The 18,042-nt window shown below is 48.0% G+C and overlaps 8 protein-coding genes across 8 annotated transcripts; 6 read left to right on the plus strand and 2 right to left on the minus strand.

Moving 5' to 3' along the window:
- The first annotated feature begins 35 nt into the window (after nucleotides 1–35).
- FOXG_09916 (uncharacterized protein) lies at nucleotides 36–2,418 on the plus strand. The gene is made up of 2 exons (XM_018389142.1): nucleotides 36–531; nucleotides 586–2,418. The coding sequence occupies exons 1-2, from the start codon at nucleotides 318–320 to the stop codon at nucleotides 2,190–2,192; spliced, it is 1,821 nt and encodes a 606-aa protein (XP_018247352.1). The 5' UTR covers nucleotides 36–317; the 3' UTR covers nucleotides 2,193–2,418.
- A 196-nt stretch (nucleotides 2,419–2,614) lies between these two features.
- On the plus strand, nucleotides 2,615–4,247 carry FOXG_09917 (uncharacterized protein). Its single transcript, XM_018389143.1, has 4 exons — nucleotides 2,615–2,843; nucleotides 2,900–3,126; nucleotides 3,173–3,519; nucleotides 3,569–4,247. Exons 1-4 carry the CDS (start codon nucleotides 2,739–2,741, stop codon nucleotides 3,814–3,816), a joined length of 927 nt encoding a protein of 308 aa, XP_018247353.1. The 5' UTR covers nucleotides 2,615–2,738; the 3' UTR covers nucleotides 3,817–4,247.
- A 525-nt stretch (nucleotides 4,248–4,772) lies between these two features.
- On the plus strand, nucleotides 4,773–6,158 carry FOXG_09918 (uncharacterized protein; the record flags this gene model as incomplete). The annotated part of the gene is made up of 5 exons (XM_018389144.1): nucleotides 4,773–4,937; nucleotides 4,987–5,023; nucleotides 5,079–5,146; nucleotides 5,194–5,567; nucleotides 5,620–6,158. The coding sequence occupies 5 exons, from the start codon at nucleotides 4,773–4,775 to the stop codon at nucleotides 6,098–6,100; spliced, it is 1,125 nt and encodes a 374-aa protein (XP_018247354.1). The 3' UTR covers nucleotides 6,101–6,158.
- A 356-nt stretch (nucleotides 6,159–6,514) lies between these two features.
- On the plus strand, nucleotides 6,515–9,406 carry FOXG_09919 (uncharacterized protein). The gene is made up of 2 exons (XM_018389145.1): nucleotides 6,515–9,163; nucleotides 9,309–9,406. The coding sequence occupies exon 1, from the start codon at nucleotides 6,550–6,552 to the stop codon at nucleotides 8,803–8,805; it is 2,256 nt and encodes a 751-aa protein (XP_018247355.1). The 5' UTR covers nucleotides 6,515–6,549; the 3' UTR covers nucleotides 8,806–9,163; nucleotides 9,309–9,406.
- A 313-nt stretch (nucleotides 9,407–9,719) lies between these two features.
- Nucleotides 9,720–10,643, minus strand: FOXG_09920 (glycerol 3-phosphatase 1; the record flags this gene model as incomplete). Its single annotated transcript, XM_018389146.1, has 3 exons — nucleotides 9,720–10,314; nucleotides 10,368–10,477; nucleotides 10,525–10,643. The coding sequence occupies 3 exons, from the start codon at nucleotides 10,641–10,643 to the stop codon at nucleotides 9,950–9,952; spliced, it is 594 nt and encodes a 197-aa protein (XP_018247356.1). The 3' UTR covers nucleotides 9,720–9,949.
- An 824-nt stretch (nucleotides 10,644–11,467) lies between these two features.
- On the plus strand, nucleotides 11,468–13,734 carry FOXG_09921 (uncharacterized protein; the record flags this gene model as incomplete). Its single annotated transcript, XM_018389147.1, has 2 exons — nucleotides 11,468–13,249; nucleotides 13,531–13,734. The coding sequence occupies exons 1-2, from the start codon at nucleotides 11,771–11,773 to the stop codon at nucleotides 13,732–13,734; spliced, it is 1,683 nt and encodes a 560-aa protein (XP_018247357.1). The 5' UTR covers nucleotides 11,468–11,770.
- A 433-nt stretch (nucleotides 13,735–14,167) lies between these two features.
- Nucleotides 14,168–15,878, plus strand: FOXG_09922 (ULK protein kinase; the record flags this gene model as incomplete). The annotated part of the gene is made up of 2 exons (XM_018389148.1): nucleotides 14,168–15,073; nucleotides 15,123–15,878. Exons 1-2 carry the CDS (start codon nucleotides 14,237–14,239, stop codon nucleotides 15,876–15,878), a joined length of 1,593 nt encoding a protein of 530 aa, XP_018247358.1. The 5' UTR covers nucleotides 14,168–14,236.
- FOXG_09923 (uncharacterized protein) lies at nucleotides 15,860–17,823 on the minus strand. Its single transcript, XM_018389149.1, has 3 exons — nucleotides 17,139–17,823; nucleotides 16,995–17,057; nucleotides 15,860–16,930 (listed from the first exon to the last, which is right to left on the minus strand). Exons 1-3 carry the CDS (start codon nucleotides 17,775–17,777, stop codon nucleotides 15,932–15,934), a joined length of 1,701 nt encoding a protein of 566 aa, XP_018247359.1. The 5' UTR covers nucleotides 17,778–17,823; the 3' UTR covers nucleotides 15,860–15,931.
- Nucleotides 17,824–18,042: the final 219 nt, after the last annotated feature.

Genomic DNA, 18,042 nt, shown 5'->3' on the forward strand with positions numbered 1-18,042 from the left:
TGATCTCGGACCGTCATGATTGCATTGCATTGCAACGGATATTCTAGCGTTAACTTTAGATAGGCACGCCTTTTCTCTTGGCTCATTGACGATCTACGAGAATCCCCACTCAAAATCCCTTCTCGTCGGCTGATTAGCTACAGTTACAGTCTTGTCGGTCCGACGACATCAGCAAACCGAAGCGGCTGGGGCGTAATCTGGGGGTCTAGAGAGCTCGGCTGAATTACCTACTTATTAGGCAAAACCCGGGCTCGACCTTTTATCGTCGCCTCATTTTTCTTCATTTTTATATCTTTTCGACATTCCTTCGACGCTTCATGACTGCAATTGAGAAGTATAAAGTGACGACGGAGGCGAAAACGTACTTGGGCACTCCGAAAAGAACTACAATGACGGTCAAGAACACTACACCCCGCCCTCGATGGCATCCTTCGCCGACATACCACCTCAAGGCACCTCGAGGTTGGATCAATGATCCGTGCGCACCCGGATATGACGCCTCAACAGGCACATACCACCTATCTTATCAATGTCAGTACACCCATTCAATCTCTCGGCCAACTCTCAAGCTGACCTTGCCACCAGGGAACCCCAAATCCTGCGATTGGGGTGACATCACTTGGGGTCATTACACAAGCAGAGACGGTCTTACTTGGAAGCAAAACACACAAAATCCAGTCCTAGAACCCTCTGAGCCTTACGATGACAAGGGCATCTTCACTGGCTGTCTTCACCCTACAGGTCTTCAAGGAGAAGAAGGCCAACTCACGGTTATCTACTCATCCATCACAAATCTTCCCATCCACTGGACTTTGCCGTACACTCGAAATTGCGCTGGACTGTCAGTAGCAACATCGACAGACGGTGGTAAGACATGGCAGAAGAGTGAACAGAACCCAATCTTGGAGGGTGAACCCGAAGATCTCACCGTCACAGGGTTCAGAGACCCATATCTTGCAGAATGGCCTGCTTTGGATGAAATGAGAGGCGAGGCAAGCTTGTATGGCTTTGTTTCTGGAGGTGTTGTCGACGGTGGACCTACAGTGTTTCTCTACGCGATCTCACCGACCGATTTGACACAGTGGACATACCTCGGCCCCTTGATCGATTTACCCACAGGATTCAGCCCCTCCGGACGATGGGGCGGCGACTTCGGTGTCAATTGGGAATGCGTCAACTTCATGACTCTTCACAACGAGTCCGAGGAGCGGCCTTTCTTGCTTATGGGAACTGAAGGAGGAGTTAAACCTGGTGCTAAGGAGGGTCGTGATCAGTGGTCGCTTTGGATGGCTGGGTCTCTTGAGCAGACCGAACAAGGACCCAGGATAAAGCCCGAGTACAGCGGAATCCTCGACCACGGATGTTTATACGCACCTAACTCTTACGAGCATCCTATTACGAAGAACAGGATCGTCTGGGGATGGTTGAAGGAGGACGAGCTTACATTGGCCCGACGCGAATCCAAGGGTTGGACCGGATACTTCTCTATCCCTCGCGAGCTATTTTTATACACGGTTGAAAACGTAACGAGGACTCTTACTTCATCATTGGCACAGGTTGGTTGCATCAAGGCTACCGAGAATGGAAGGGGGTCAAAGACGGTTCAAACACTGGGAATTCGGCCACTGCCAGATCTGCAAGGACTTAGACGAGACAAGCCTGGTTACTGGAAAAACATCGACAGCGACGCCAGTCTTGGAAAGCTTGCCGACACACATACCGGAAGCTGGGAGCTAGAAGCTACAATCAAGGTCTCACCAAACGACCAAGGCCTTGGATTCTGGATTCGACACAACGAAGACTTGTCCCAAGGAACAGCCATTCACTTCTCTCCTCAAAGCGAGAAGATCACCGTCGATCGAAGCAAATCCAACCACGAAGCCGATATCGAAAAGGATGCTGTTTCCGGCCCTTTCACTCTCTTCTACTCAGACAGGAACGGCTCAGAGGAGTTGGAAAAACTTCATTTGAGAATCTTTTGCGACGGCGACGTTCTCGAGGTCTTTGCCAATGATCGCTTCGCGTTGTCGACTATGGTTTATGCGGATACTGGAGATTGCACGGGTTTGAGCTGGTTTGTTGAAGGACCAGGAGCAAGCGAAACTGTTTTTGAATCTGCTAAGTTATGGGAGAACATGAAGGAGGTTGTTGAGGTTGATGAACCTGTTATTTATGAACGAAGTCAGTTGTGATGAACAGCTACTGACATATCGGCGCATGGAGTTACCATTATCGGGTTTATGATAGTCGAAAAGCCATCAATTGAACTTCTTTCCATCGAATATCTTCTTCCTTCTCTTTGTCGCTCCCCATGCCCACCATTTAGGGTTTGCGGGGTGGTCACTGCCTTCCGCTCACCCATTGCTTCCCACCAGTGAATTGTTTCAAGCACTACGTAGTAGCATTTGTGATGAGGATATTATGTTATGGATGAGGATGCTACGTTTGGTGGCGGTCAGCAGTCGTTAGATCCCTGAGGTGGCGAGGTTGAAGTTACTACCGTAATCGGTAATACACCCCGCAAATGCTGCAACCTCACGATTGACAAAACTTCCGTATTTGTCAATCGTCAAAGCCTGCTTACTTTACCCCTCTATAAAAACAGGCTTATCATGCCAAAAGTCAGCTGGTCTTTGAGGGGGACACAATTTTCATTTAAATTTCCTCCCTACCTACAAGATATTTGTCTTAAATTATACCCTTCCCCAGGTCTGTATTGAACCGATTGACATATTATCATGAAAGTCGTTGCAGTCGCCGGCGGAACTGGAAGCGTGGGTAGCACCATCGTCGATGGTCTCGTAGAGTATGGGAAACACAAAGTGTATGCTCTGTCCAGAAAGGTAAGCCAATCTTCTGCGTTCGATCTACTTGGTGGCTTGATGTTGACCAGCAATAGGAACGACCGCCGCAAGGCGCTGTGAACTACCTCAAAGTAGACTATAATGACCCTGATGCTATCACGAAAGCCCTGGAGGATGCAGGAGTCAATATTCTCATCTGCGCCATAAGTGTCGTATCACCAGAGGCAAACCAGGCACAGAAGAATTTAATTCAGGCTGCTGAACGGTCTTCAACAACCGAGCGCTTCGTCATCAGCAGCTTCGACATGCTGCATGTTAAAGAGTAAGTAACCCTGGGACTCCTCAGGCGTGACTGACCATCGGTATAGGGATATCGAACTCTCGCCATTGACCAGATACACCTTTGAGGCTATTGATGAACTTGAAAAGACTAGCCTTACGTACACTCGTATTGCTAACGGCTGGTTTCTCGACTACTACGGCATGCCGCACTGGAAGTGTAATCTCGAGCCATGGATCAACATCATCAACATGGAAAGCAAATGGGCAGTCATTCCAGCTGATGGAAATATTCAGGCCAGCTTCCTCACATCTCAGGATATGTCCAGATTTGTTGCGCGCTTGATGGATCTTGAGAAGTGGGACAAGATCAGCGCCATTCGTGCCAACACCTTGTCATTCAACGAATTAGTCGCAGCCGCGGAGAAGGCCAGAGGTAGGAACATATCCATCATTGTCAGCCATTGGTTACTAATTGCTCCTAGGGACCAAATTTGATGTCGCTGTTGATAGCCTGGAGAAGTTGAAGTCTGGTAAGATTTCATTCTTTCCTGATTATCCATCGATTGGTCATGGTGAAGGCGATGAGGCATTCTTCGCCATGATTCATTACCAAGCTGGCATTGGCCGCTATCTCGTGCCTCGAGATCTCCCACCGTTGGACGACAAGTTCCCCGACTTGAAAGTTACAACGCCTTTGGAGGTCATGGAAAGTGCCTGGAAGGAGAAATGATGATTTTCAGGCATAGGGCTATCGGCATCCTGTTTCCGACTTTTAGAGATCACCTATGTTCCTACAAAGGTTTCCCAGTTTGAGAAAGTAAACAAGTCGGCATTGAGCATCGGCATTTTAACAGCTCTGGGTATTACCTGTTATCTGCTAGTGCTCGATGCAATATTTTCTCCGCCTTTCGAGGCTAGCCTCAGTCAGCATCGACCGTTCCTAGGTTATGTTATCACCTCAAGAATCGCTCCATGATCACATCCAACCCTATGTCGTTTGTTATACTGCAGCTGGCCGCTAGAACCATTGAAACAAGTAGCAATGGCGAAGTCGTGGGTGATACTTGTATTATGTGGTGTCTCAGCACATGGCCATTCTCCTGAACTACTGAACCTTCTCTACCCCCCTGCTGTGTTATTTACAGCGCCCATTTGCTGCAGGTAACCCCTCATCGAGCGGAATAAACAGCCAAATCTGGGGTTTCACAGTAATTCCGCAAGTCTCGAATTCGCGGTTCCCTTCCCCGTGCTAGTGTCTGTGCGTTCTGATCGTCCATGACTCGGAAATCCAGTAACTCGGAATAGGCCCATAATTGAAATTGTGAGACGACCCGCTCTCCATTTTGATTCGCTGCTGGGAAGCCTAACAGCCACTTGCTCCCTGGCTAACGAACCTTATCGCTCTACTCTCAAAGCCACATGGCTGTTTCCGGCTACCGATTGCTCTAACTGACGGCAGCATGTTCCGATCGTTCATAACTTGGGACGAACTGGCGTCAAGTAAGCAGCCCCCAATGTGGTGGTCTGACATCTGGCTCGATTCTCGACTCTTTAGCCCTTTAGCCACTTTCTCGCGTTGGCTGTATCCTCTACTGACTTAAATCTCTGCCAAGCCGCTGCTCTACAGCTTGGTGAGTGCTCCATTTTGTACTTGTCATCACTCCTTCATACAAGACGTCTATGGTCATGGCTGCTTCAGATTATGCCTCCGAGTCCAGGGGTGCGGTCGCCATAGCTGTTATGGCGACCCTGTCGTCAATTTCTCTTATCGTTGTGTCCCTGCGAGTTTACGCCCGGGCCATCATGCTGAGAAACTTTGGCGTCGATGACGCATGTGCGATCCTTGCTTGTGTGGGTGTCGCATTCAATACTGAGAAATCTTCTTACTAATGACAAACAGCTGTTGACGATCGCTGACGCTTCTATTATCGCAACAAGTAAAGGCGCCCTGTTAAAGTAATTTTTCTCTTGCATTTCACTAATATACTATAGACGTTAGAAATGGCCTTGGCTCTCATATATCTACACTTTCCGGCGAACAAATTAGTAATTTCTTGAGGGTAGGCTTTACTGATACCCAACTAGCAACCTAGCTAAAACAAGCCAGATGTTTTACTTCTCAACAGTCGTCTACAATCTCGCCCTAGCAGTCATCAAGACAATATTTCTCCTCCAGTACTACCGTGCGATACCTGTGCGCCAGTACAAGAAGACATATATCACATCCGTCGTCCTCGTCACTTGCTGGAGTCTTTCTCAAATCTTTCTAAATACTTTTATGTGCGTGCCTATTGCATCCTTCTGGGATGTCACGATCAAGGGCACCTGTATTCTTAACAAATCTTCATTCTATGTCGGCGCGGCGGGTAACATCTTGACCGATATCTTGATCATGGCCCTCCCGATCCCCGTTCTTCGCAGTCTGAAGCTCGGTCGGAGACAAAAGTGGATTCTTATGTCTGTCTTTTGCCTCGGAATTTTGTGAGTTTCTTATACCTATCTAGGCTTGTCTTTTACGACTAACGCGAAACAGCACGTGTCTTATCTCACTCGTTCGCATCAAGTTCCTTAACATTGGTACGGACATCACATGGCATAATGTCGAATCAGCATCTTGGTCAGTCAGCGAGTTGTGTTGTGGTATCATCTGCGCTTGCGTTCCAACTCTCCGACCTCTGCTATCAGGTCATGAGCGCGGTTCTAGCCATGACCAATCCTCGTACGCAAGGCATGAAAACTCCAGGGGCATTATCACGGCTCGCCAAACAGGTACTTCCCGGAGCCATGAAATGAATGATCTGCCCAGGACGCTTCATTCATCTGAGAGTAAGGATCAGCTCCGTCCCTTAGAGTCAACCATTGTCGTGCGTACCGATGTCGAGCAAAAGAGAGGCCGACCACAGCCAGGACATGGTCCGGTGATGCACCGTACGGTAATACAAGGAAAAGATGAACATAGACATAGTTTGTCTAGCGACTCTGAGGATCCCTTTTCTATGCACCAGGTAGTTTAAGATACTGTATAAACCAAGTTATAGTATAGTAATATTATTCACTTCATAAGTAGGCCTCTTTATATATATAGATTAAATGATATTTATATATTTATTAATAAAAAAATAAAACTTTTATTACACGTCTTTGATTACGATGTTATTATTCAGCAAAAGTTAGGTTATAAATAAGTAAAATATTAAAATAACAGGTATAAATAACTTATATTTTATTTAATATCAAAATCTATAACTAGGGCCGAGCGTCCAGCGCCTGGTCCAGTCGAACCTGCTAAGTCAGGTCCATTCTGCCCTGCTTCTCCACCTGGGCTCTATCCATAACCGTTACCGTCCTTGGAGTCTCATCACGACACCAGTCACGACCATGACCGCCAGATCGCGAGGTCGCTATCTGAAGTTGTCAAGTTCAATTTCCGCTTTCTTCCATATACCAGAACCTCGCGGTTAAAATGCAGCGGGGCGGCAGCGACGACGTGCCAATGACAGCAACTTTCCGCCTCAGCACTGCGAATGACTTACAGCTCATTCATTCTAATAGACGGAGTCGCCTCTCGTCCAAAGCCTGCCGCATGTGCCGGGCGCGAAAGGTGAAATGCGATCTAGGCGGGAACTCTAGCGAACAATCCTGCCGTGCGTGTAAACAGGTCAACCTGGAATGTCTCTGGGATACGACAGATGGCCGGAAACGACGCAAACTGCATGTTGGGCATGAACAGGTGGCGGATAGGAGCATTGAAACGGATCCGCCTCAAACTGGCGGATCATCAATAGAGCATTCGCCAGTGGAGGCGGAGACGGGGTCTGCGAATCAGCTTGTCAGGACGAGGCACCTACCAGACCTCGAAACCGATCCTCTCAGTTTGTTTGGGGCTACGGACCCTGCAACTTCACTCTACTGCGGCCAATCTCCGATGCCGTGGCACCAGGCAGGAGTCTTAGAGATGGAAAATGAAGGCCTAGGGATCATAGGCATGTCGCCAGCGTGGCCCGCTGTTGAAGACTTTGTTCTGAATCTCGGCGCCGTCACTTTACCAAGCAATCACCATTCGGCCTCGATTGCCACCCCTACTGCGGGGAGGCGACCAAAACAAATCCAACTCCGCATGTTCCGAAGATACGGTCCAACGGCGGTGGCTCCAGGCCTGAAGCGACTCTCCGTTGCCGTAGGAGCGCGTTCTGATAGCAGTTCAGGACCACCGTTGGAAGACCTTCGTGAAGCAGATATGTCGACCAGCATGCAACAGGCGCCATCTTGCGTCACTTCCTCGGGCTGTGGAGATGATGCGATGCCAGATTACTTCTACGGACTGCACTTCGACGTGGTATATCGGGCCTTGTATATCTTCTTTCAGACTTTCGGCGGGCATTTTCCCTCTCTTAACAACCAGGTCCTTGCCGGCCACGTCCGCTCGAGGCAGGCATCCAAGTTCCTCATTAGCTCCATCTTGGCCCTGGAGGCTCGCTTTTGCCCGGCCGACATGTTTCAGTCGACCACAGACAGCGATTCGGAGCCAGGTTACGAGCGGCGGGCAGGGGCACGCTTCCTCAAAGCTGCCAAGGAACAACTCATGTGCCTCTTGGTTGTCCCTGCGCCCGACGTGGTTGCTGGTCTCATCGTCCTTTCGTTGGCAGAATTCGGAAGCAACGGTGGCGAAGGAGGGTTGTGGATGTTCTCAGGCATGGCGATCCGCATGGCGCAGGACCTCGGCCTTCATCGCTCTGACGCGACCGATCTTGATCCACAAGCGGCTTTCTATGATCACGCCCCGCTTGGTTTGCAGGGCATTAGGGTCCCTACTGACGAACAGTCTGCTCTTCATCAACAAAAGTCGAGACTCGTCATGTTTTGGCCTGCCTTCACTTTAGACGTCTACGTTTCCTTGCTAATGGGGCGTCCACCCACGATCAGACGTGCCGAGATCGAGGTGCCGCTGCCGACCGCGGACGACATGAAGCCGGTACATCTTGACTTTGATGGTTCTCACAAGATGTGCCACATCATCTTTCCTGCAATGGCACGTTCCATGTACATATTTTCTGAAGCTGTTGAGCTCTTTAATCTGAACAAGGGCGCCGAATACATCTGCTCTCTCGAAGAAATCGAAAACCTTGAAAAGAAGGTGGCACAATGCTACCATGGCCTCGACGCTAGTCTTATCTTTAGCACGGATACCTACAAGAAGTCTTCGAGTGATGGGCATGCCGGCCTCTTTTTGATGCTTCACCTCTACTTTTATACCTTCGTCGCGCTCTTGTCAACCAGAGGGTATCGATCTCTTATTGTACACGAGAGGAGTAAGAGATCCGCCCAGGTTGCTTGCCAAAAGATCTTGCAGACTCTGGCGATTGCTGAAGCCGTCGACGATAAGGGATACACGGCGACTCCCTTCCTGGCATATAGCATCTTTGTGGCAGCGTGCACCTTGCTAGAAGACATGGCACTCGACACCGAAGGAGCTGGCGATTTCATCACTACAGCGGATTTTGCCGATATCGACTTTCTCAGCCAGAAACTCCGCGAGATATCCCGCTTCTTTCACAGCGTCAATGCAACCAGCGACGCTATCCGCGTGAAGAGACGGGGTCGTGGACCCGACAGCGGTAACGGCAGGGAGGACAAGGAAGACGCGGAAAGTCACTGCGTTCTCGAGCTTCAAGACAAGGGCATCATCAACAGGTACACGACTCCCTCAACTAGTGACTGAGGCAACCGGAACCCTTGATGTGCACAACTACCTATGAAGGCAAGCTCCCTCGCTGTCACCCTCATGCTGGTCCCATCAGCAGGCCAACTTGACCCGTTCCGGCACCTACTCATACCCCTCCACTTTCAAGTCCTCTATTTCTGTATCTTCTGCTGGAATCTATACAGGGGGTCATACATGTTCGACTTGTCTTCCGTGAACGCCATCTCATCTATCCTCTGTGTCGCATATCAGTGCAGGAAGGCCTCACGTCGGGTCATGACGGTGAATTTCTCACTTACCAGCCGTAAATCTCATGGACAACAATGGAATTCCCCACGAACGTCGAAGCCAACAATCCGCGCGGGATGATATCGTGGTGAGTGATCTGCGCCTTATCTGGGATCTATTCGACGAAGTAGGCCTACTTCTTCATTCAGATCTGCTCGATCTCACCCTCAAACTGCTTCATTGATACCATTCCCCGACTGCGAGATGTTTGCTAATTTGCGAGCTCAAAGAAGAGGCCACTGAAGCCGCACGAGGTTCACGGCCAGTTTTGTGACGATCGTAAGGATTCGCAAGGGATAAACCGGTTGTGCTAGGGAATACTAGCATTATTACTTATGGATATTGTTCAAGTCACGTCTGGTAACGTGCCTGAAGGGTATTTAGTGTAACAAAGCTGTATTACTAGCTAAAGTAGCTTATACAAGAGAGTGAAAGGGCCACGAGGTACGAGACCTAAACTTCGAATCGAGACCAACGCTCAAAAAAACAGGGATAGGATTCGAACTTAAATAGCATCTGTCTCATGGTGATCATGCGTCAAAAGGATTTACTATAAATTATTTTTATTTAGTCAAGAAGATAGGGCAGTTAAATAGCCAGTTAGTTGTGAATTCTGGGCAACATGATGTCCAACCTCCCCCCCCCCCCTCTGCCGTGATGGCATTGTTTCTCTCTCACTTAGAGGTACTTTCTAGTCAACATGCTCTGCAGTTAACGCTCTTGCGTCTGTGCCACCCTTCTCATGCTTCCCTCCTCACAATTGACATCTCAATCACCACCTTCCCGTTCGTATTTCGCAAGATCTTCAGCAACCGCAGATCCTGCAAGATCCAATCAGGCGTCGACGACGCAATCTGCTTATACGTATGGCTAGTTAATAAGCCGATAACCCTACAGCCTGCTGCCTTGCGGCCGCAATGCCCGCTGGGCTATCCTCGATGACAAGGATGTTGAACCGTTCATCAACCAGTCCGAGCCTTTCACGCCCCAGTACATAAGCAGCAGGATCTGGCTTGCCGTTCTCCACAGACTCTGCCGTGACGAGGAGTTTTGGCGCTGTCGGCAGTGCTAGATTCCGCGTTTCCCGCCACTGTTGTACAAGTGGTAGGGTACTCGACGTCACAAGAGCCCAGGGCACAGAGTGTGCGGCGAGAGCGGAAAGAAAGTCGATAGCGCCTGGAATCTCCTTCGCCAGGTGCCCGTGGTTGACCGGAATCACGCTTTCAATGGACCTTACGACTAAAAGCAGTCAGTCAAGTACATGAATTTTTGAGGTGATCACGACGATTTACAGTCCCAGGTAGCAAAATCTGGTGCAATAACCTGCAGCACATCGAGGCTGCGACGACCATGCGACATCTCGAGGATAACTCTTGGGTCGACGTTGATTCTCTTCCCTACACTGGAAGATGTTAGTGCCCAAGGACTCTGTCTCAAGTGATCGCTTACTCTGCCCAATGCTTGACGACCGCTTCTGTTGAGTCGATGAACGTCCCGTCCAGGTCAACGAGGAGCCCGTCAAAAATCGCCTCATTTCTTTGACATTCTCCAGCTTGAGGTCCGTTCATCTTATTTATTGTGTAGAAAGAAAGTCGTAGCACGAGACAAGAACGAAAGCCCCCGACAAGGATATCTGTGCCTTTAAACCTTGAGCTTCATCGGCACTTTACCCCTTTGGTATCTCCGGGCTATCTCATCCGAGTAACTGCGACTCACCTACGAGTGGCTCCGAATGGGGTTCAGGACTTGATAAGATTGTTGTACTAGTCGTCAAATTGGCAACATAAATCCACCTCACACATTTTCATAGCCCCATTCCCCCCGGAGATAGAAAGGTTATGCCTGTAACAGGCTTCTCCGTCGGACAATTTAACAACCCCGCTGTCTGCCTACTTATCCAACTTTCCACAGCGGTGCCGAGAAGTCAGACTCGGGGTGAAATAAGAATACGCAGCGTTTTCTCACCTAAAAAATACCACCAAAATCCCTTAATGCTGGATATTTCATTAATATAATTAATATCAAGGCCATCGGAGTCTCGAACTTTGGCCAAATAGAGTTGGAGGAGATCCTCCAGCACGGCAACGTGGTAGGGGTTTAATCATCCCTAACGACATAAAGCGACTGACTGACCCCGGTCACATAGTGGTTGCACAAGGTCAGCCCAGTTAGTCTGCCTTGGGCATGAAGTTTCAATACTCAGCCTCCAATAAACGGTGTCTTAGGTTCTTCATCAGTCCCGCCAAGCCAGACTGCAACCACCATGCCGCATTATTCTAAAATATAAATATCCGCAAGGTCATTTAATCGATCACATCACAGCTTCCGCCCTCAAGACCCAACTTTCACTATTGGAATAATGAACCTTTACCATCCTCTTACTTCTGACAAGAAACATTTTGATATCAGAATTTGCATACTACTACCCAAAAGTCACGGCACTCTGGTCACTTGCAAGCTAAAAACTTTAAACTTACTGGAAGACAAGGTCGACTATGAAGCCCTTTCTTACGCTTGGGGCAGCTCCGAGGATAACGCGACGATAACAGTAAATGAAACCACGCTGCAAGTCACCCGAAATCTGACAGACGCCCTGACGTATCTGAGACACGACTCAAAGTTGCGTTCTCTTTGGATCGACGCCATTTGCATAAATCAATCCGATGTAGATGAGCGAAATTCGCAAGTTCGTGCAATGGGCCGGATCTATTCCTCTGCCTCGTGTGTCATTTCATGGCTTGGGCTTAAGGATGATCCCATTGACTATGTTGAACAAATGAAAACCGCAAGGTCGTTTATCGAATTGGTCAGGTCATACTCGGCAGACGAACTATTTGCACTATTGCTGGACAGCCCAAGCAAAGAGGACCTTGAAAAAGTATTTGAAGATGGTCTCTATTCTCTCCAGCTTGTCATCGGCGAGCGAAAGTATCGTCCGCCTTATTGGCGAAGAGCTTGGATTATCCAAGAAGTCAGCTCAGCTCGACTTTGGAAATTGCAATCGGGTGCGCTTTGCATTTCAGAAGGGGATATTGAAGTAGTCATGGAAATACTCAAGGACCCCAGGGTAAAGACTGTCATGAAGACAAAGTATCAAGAACGAAGACTTCGAGCACTGATAGGTCTCAATTCTTTCTTGTCTGTATCAGTGTATCGCAGCATTCTCTGTCCCCCCGAGACGTCACTTTCAGAGTTGTTCATAAGTTCTCCCAATCAGGGAACGTCAGCATTGTTGACTCCTAGGACTCAAGGTTTTTGGCCTTTACTTAGTCTCTTGAGGCATAGTTGGTCCAGACTATGCGCAGATCCAAGGGACAAAGTGTTTTCTATCTTAGCGGCCTCCGACATGAAAGATAGCCGTTCCCAACGGCTCGATATCGATTATACGAGATCAATTTCTAGAGTATATACAGAATCAGCCAAGGCCATTATTGAGACTAGCTGTTCTCTCGATGTCCTTTCTTATGTCAATGCGGCAGATAGAACCGGCTCATGGGATCTGCCATCATGGGTTCCGAATTGGGGCACATATAAAACACCTGACACAGCGGATCGACCGATCTCTTATAACCAACAACGAGCCATGGGTAACTCAGTAGCTCGAGTCAGTTTTCTACAACGTTCCGGAAAAGAAATACTACTTGCTTGGGGAATTTGTTTCGGTACAGTAGTGGGGCTGAGAGATCCGTTGATTAATATCGACACAGAGCGGATGAGAGACAAAGCCCGAATTGCGAACCTTGAATACCTAAGCTTATACCGCCAGCTTCCGTCAGTCTTCAGAGACCTATCAGAATTAGCACTGCCGAATCAACTTTCGGGTGAATCTTTCCGCCGCACATGCTCTCTTGGCCTTCTTGGTCACGAAGTCGATGATTCATTCCAAGAACTTCTCGATGAACTGCCACTGGAATCTCCGGACAACAAACAAGCCCTAAGCTCAACTGTTGAGAGTCTTATCAAAAGGTTCGGCTACAGATACAGGACAATGGCATTAGCATTGGCGAATCGTTCAATATTCGTGGCCAAGCCAACCAACTTGGGCAAAATACAGCTCAACTACGAGATCGGAATAGGTGAGGCCGCCGCGGTCCAAGAATCTGACCTTGTGTGCCTCCTTGAAGGCTGTGGCACGCCACTGATCCTGCGGCCAATGGGTTCGCAACACGTGGTGGTGTGTGCTGCATATGTTGATTCCCTGATGGCTGGATTTGGATTTTCCTGCATGAGAGAGGGGCTGTTTGAGGCTCAGAAATTCCAACTCGTCTAGACCTTCCTCCAGCTCAGTGCCTACATAAAGAGGTTTTCCGTATCTGATTTTGCCGCTCCATCTGAACCTTATACATCATTACAAGACCCAACTCACCAATCTCTCTCCCTTGAAGTCACAGCCCTATCTACCTCTCGGTGGTGAGTAAAAGTGCTGAAGTCACCATATAGTACTAAAACTCATAGTCCATGATGACTGAACTTGAAGATAAAGTCAGGCGCGAGGAGGGCATAGTGTCGCGGCCAGAATCAACTCTGAACAATTCATCTGAAAACACGGGTCAGGCAACATATCAACAACCTGAAGAAGAAACAACTACCCAGGGTCAAGAAGATACTTCGGAGAGGCGACCAAGGAAGGACAAAGACAAGCGATCTTCCGAGAACTGATAGTCCTATATGCACGAAATAGCTATACTGAGAATTCAACACTGGTTATGCAAAACATACTTGCAAATTCTAACATCTGTTTCCAGGGCTTTTGGGACTGCGTTTACCAGTACCAACGTGACCCATCAAGAGAGGAGGCATATACTTTATCTTTTTTACGTGTTCTGTGAGGCTGAAAAGCCCTTTCATGCGTGTCAGCTTATGTGGCTTAAATCATTGGATCATGCCCTATTATTTGGTTTCATCGCACGATTTGCAACCAATAAACCTCCCTGATTCTATCTGGAGGGTGCTACAGTGTTTTTAATTTCATGCATTGTAATTTTCATATGGCCAATCACTAGAGCTTTTACCTCTTCTCCCGTTTCAGCTCTCATCACAAGAATTCCTTATGCCGGTTCTGTGATGAATTCGCAATTTCTAACCGAATCATCCTCATATCTTGGCATTAGCCTTCTTTGTCCCTTCGTTCAAGACGCATCCTGCAAGTTGTATATTAGCAATGGACCCAGATATTCTTGCTGTTCTCTTCCCACTGGAAAGAAACGCAAAAAGAGCCTTCCGACTCCCCGAAAATGCGTCATTCCATTACAAACATCACAAACCAAGTACCCCGCACAGTGACGGGCAAAACCGGGATTGTGGGAAGAGTTGGGACAGCTGTGAACACCTCGAGATCCATTTTCAACATCCTCGACGCAAGTTTAGATGTCCTGACGAAATCAGGCAGCCTGACTACAAAAGACCTCGCTGGACAATTGGGGGCGATCCAACATCTACTGTCTACTTGGGAAAAGATCTCTTAATCGAGCCTGAAGCCCTAGAATTGAGCATTTATCGCGAGTATAAGCCTTACATTGTTTTATCCCGCCGTTCGAGTAACACAGAGAACTTTCCCATGGTCTCTGTTAGCTTTGATGGTCAAAATAAGTCTGAAGTTTTCTGTGGCAGCTCTATCCTTGCATTCCAGCCAGGTTCAATGGCGCCATGGAAGAATGTGACGATAAGTATAGGGCCACTTTCTTTTCGAATTATATTTCCGAACCATCATCAGAGTCCTTCTGATCCGCCATACCTTCAGAATCTAGTCCAGAGTGCGTCCTGGTTCCCTCCGGTTGGATCTAAAGTGGGGAGTAGGTACCCATTACTCGAGCCACAACTTTATCATCGAGATAAGATTCTTGGTCAAGGAGGGTTCGGGGCAGTCTACAAATACATCCAATACGCCAGTGGGCGGACGTATGCTGGAAAGGCTATCAAACCATCAAGAAATGACCCTAAGGGGCACAACACCATGGAAAAGGTGAAAAAGGAATTCACTTACATGTCAAGAGACTCGGTACGTTGTCTATCTTACTTCAAAAGGCTTGTTCTAACGATATGTACAGCGCTTCATTGTCGAAGTACTGGGTATAGTACGCGATGGTTTTGGGTCTCCTGTTATACTTATGCCGATGTATCCTCTTGGTAGCTTAGCTGGCTGTTCCCTCACGGAGAGAGAGTCCGTTTCCACTTTCAAACAAATCCTTATGGGACTTATCCAGCTTAAGAAGTTCGACATATTACATCGGGATATAAAACCAGGTAATATTCTAATTAGGAAGCGGACGCCGGAAACCTTCCAGATTGTTCTTGCAGACTTTGGTTTCGCGGGTAAATACACAGAAGAGTCCGAGTACTTCTATGGAACAGCATATTATAAGGCACCCGAAATCTTCGACGAATCGGCTAGAGTAGTCGATGACAGGTCTGATGTGTGGTCGACAGGCATTGTTGTGCTTGAGAAGATGTATGGGCTTGATAAAGGAAGGCATCCCAAGCCCAAATACGACTCTGAGAGGGAAGAATGGTATGCAAACTGGCAGAAGGAAGTGAGGCAGAAGGTTGAAAATATCAACTGTGAGTCTGAACTAGGAGGTTTGATGAAGATAATGCTTGAGGGAATCTTTGTGGATTGTGGCGAGAGAGTTGATGCTAAGCGATGCCATGGGACTGGTTCGCGAATCAAGCTATGGAGGAGGCATTCACTTCGTGCGCGTTGGTGGAAGTCTTGGGTGAAATGGGTGGATGGAACACCAGAAATGAGACAGACAGATAGCCAGGGGGAAAGGGAGAGAAAAAGAAATGTAATAAATACGAGTTAACCAGCATATCTTAGATTTAAAATAATATTATAGTAAGGTATGTTTTGTTTTACTCAATTCTTCGGAACAATCTTGCAGTTACATGGCTTTCCAAACTCACACGTCGGAACCTCCGGCCAGACTATTTTGGGTACCGCTCTTGCAGTCGCTAGATTGAGTGATATATCAATTTCCTCTCGCCTTCCAGGCATCGGGGTTGACATAGCTCTTAGCACTTGTCCTCGGCCAGAAGGCTTCGTAGGCAGTCCTGGTGACAGTACGGCTGATGGAACATCTGATGGCGAAGCCGCTGGCCCAGTGCCATGAGGAACCACCGGTCTTGATCTCGTGTCTGGCTTTTGTTCTTTAGTGCTTGAAGTCTCTGCCCCAGCGCCGGAAATGTCTTGAGATGTGTCCGGAGAAGGCGGCCGGTCCTGGTTGTCTTTGACTGTCGCGTCAAAATGCTTCTGAGCAATTAAACAGGTTTCCTCTGCCGCTTTGGCGCTTCTTTTGCTCGCATTGGCCGCCACCTCACCCGCAATAGCGCTTCTCTTGCTTGCTTTGGCCGTTTGTCGTGTCGCCAACGCCGTCACCCCGTTTGTAACAGCTGCCACTGCTCCAAAAATCCAAGCTGCTGTTGTATTTGAGACCTCAACAGGCGAATTGACTTTGGCTTGACCATTCGAGGCTATGTTAGTAGCTCCTGTGGTAGCAGGTATAGCGGATGACAAGGCGAAACCTGTGTTTGGCGAAGTGGTGGCGGATAGGTTTTGGGGTATGGACTCCTGGCACAGATCTGGATTATCTGGCTGTAGCTCAGCTCTTGATTCCTTAAACCTGTTTCTTTTGTGGTTTTGTTCTGCTTCCCTCGGGGAATAGCCCTTTTTGTCTTGATTGCTTCCTTCACCGCCATTGCAATGCGGTGGTTGATATATTTCTGGGATTTGTTGAATCACGTTGGTGCCAGTAGTTGTGTCACTTCTCATTATGTTATTTCCCGCTCCAGATTTCCTCGCTTCACTTTTCGCTTTTTCCCATCTCTTTGAGTCCTCCTGTAGTCTTTTTATCATAGCCTGAGAAATACGTTAGAGGTTGCGATAAAACAAACGTCAGTCAACATAGGAAGGGGAACTTTACCGAAGTTAACTTGCCCTGGGATTTAATGAAATAGCCTCGCACAGACCTTCCTGCTTTTATATCCTGCATAATTAGAAAGGTTGCAGTCAGTGATATGTTTACGGAACGACCGTAGCATACAAGGGATGTTATACATCATCATACCTCGCAATAGCCAAGTCTCACAGAAGCATTACCTCCCAAGTAATGACATATATCCTTAGCAATGACTTCTCGGTCGATACCGCAGTCTGGTAGAAAATAGCCATTCCCATCGTGCCTGTAGGAACCTTTGCCATCGTCGTCAGCACGACTGTCCGGCGATGTCGACCGTATGTCCCCGACGTCTTGAGTGCCATTGTAACAGAGTTCATCACGATTCGCTGATGTACACTTCAACAGTGAACTGATAGAATGGCTGATATCTGTGAAGATCGAAACCAGATCTTCTATCAGATGAGGATCGTTCCCGCGGCCCTCGTTATCGATGGCATTCTCGCTGCTGGAGAGTTGCTTCAAATAATTTTTTTCTTTTTGTATGGTGTAGAAGGCGTATCTGAGGAGCCCATTTAAGTCACAAAGGGTGTCTTCTCGGTTCTGTGACATGTAACGCGGAATTGTTATTGCGCTGGTTGCTGAAAAGCGGTGTTCAGGCTTGCCATGCCAGATTCTGAATCGTGCTTGCTCGTTCCTGATGTGATGCTCAAACGACGAGTTCAAACCAACGCATCTTGACAAAGCGTCTATAACATCATCAAAGGCGAGAAGGCATTTTACAATATCGTCAGCAACAGTGTCTGCCATTTTGCGGCTCTGGTGGAAATAGTCAATAGTGGATAAGGACTTAGGAGATAATTAGGGCGGGGCGGGCAGACTTATGCTGACGGGCAGAGTTAAGCTGGATGCCTGTCAGCTGATATTGCCTTGTTGATGCCTGAAATGTAAATATGCAAATATGTATTTAAGAGATAAAGCTGATTACTTAAGTATGCCATACATAATTGCCAAGGCCTGAGTTACGAAGTGGTGCAGAGGTGTGCTGTGACACACTCTCCTTACTGTTCTCGTT

Source organism: Fusarium oxysporum, chromosome 11 (assembly GCF_000149955.1).
Source record: "Fusarium oxysporum f. sp. lycopersici 4287 chromosome 11, whole genome shotgun sequence".
In the NCBI taxonomy this organism is placed as follows: domain Eukaryota; kingdom Fungi; phylum Ascomycota; class Sordariomycetes; order Hypocreales; family Nectriaceae; genus Fusarium; species Fusarium oxysporum.

Bases quoted from the DNA above. Each gene is read 5' to 3' on its own strand.
- FOXG_09917 (XM_018389143.1), top strand. From the start codon at position 2,739: ATGAAAGTCGTTGCAGTCGCCGGCGGAACTGGAAGCGTGGGTAGCACC. The intron at 2,844-2,899 runs GTAAGCCAATCT...GACCAGCAATAG, and splicing joins TGTATGCTCTGTCCAGAAAG to GAACGACCGCCGCAAGGCGC. The intron at 3,520-3,568 runs GTAGGAACATAT...AATTGCTCCTAG, and splicing joins AGCCGCGGAGAAGGCCAGAG to GGACCAAATTTGATGTCGCT.
- FOXG_09916 (XM_018389142.1), top strand. From the start codon at position 318: ATGACTGCAATTGAGAAGTATAAAGTGACGACGGAGGCGAAAACGTAC. The intron at 532-585 runs GTCAGTACACCC...CCTTGCCACCAG, and splicing joins ATACCACCTATCTTATCAAT to GGAACCCCAAATCCTGCGAT.
- FOXG_09923 (XM_018389149.1), bottom strand. From the start codon at position 17,777: ATGGCAGACACTGTTGCTGACGATATTGTAAAATGCCTTCTCGCCTTT. The intron at 17,058-17,138 runs GTATGATGATGT...CTAATTATGCAG, and splicing joins TGAGACTTGGCTATTGCGAG to GATATAAAAGCAGGAAGGTC. The intron at 16,931-16,994 runs GTAAAGTTCCCC...CGTATTTCTCAG, and splicing joins CCCAGGGCAAGTTAACTTCG to GCTATGATAAAAAGACTACA.
- FOXG_09919 (XM_018389145.1), top strand. From the start codon at position 6,550: ATGCAGCGGGGCGGCAGCGACGACGTGCCAATGACAGCAACTTTCCGC.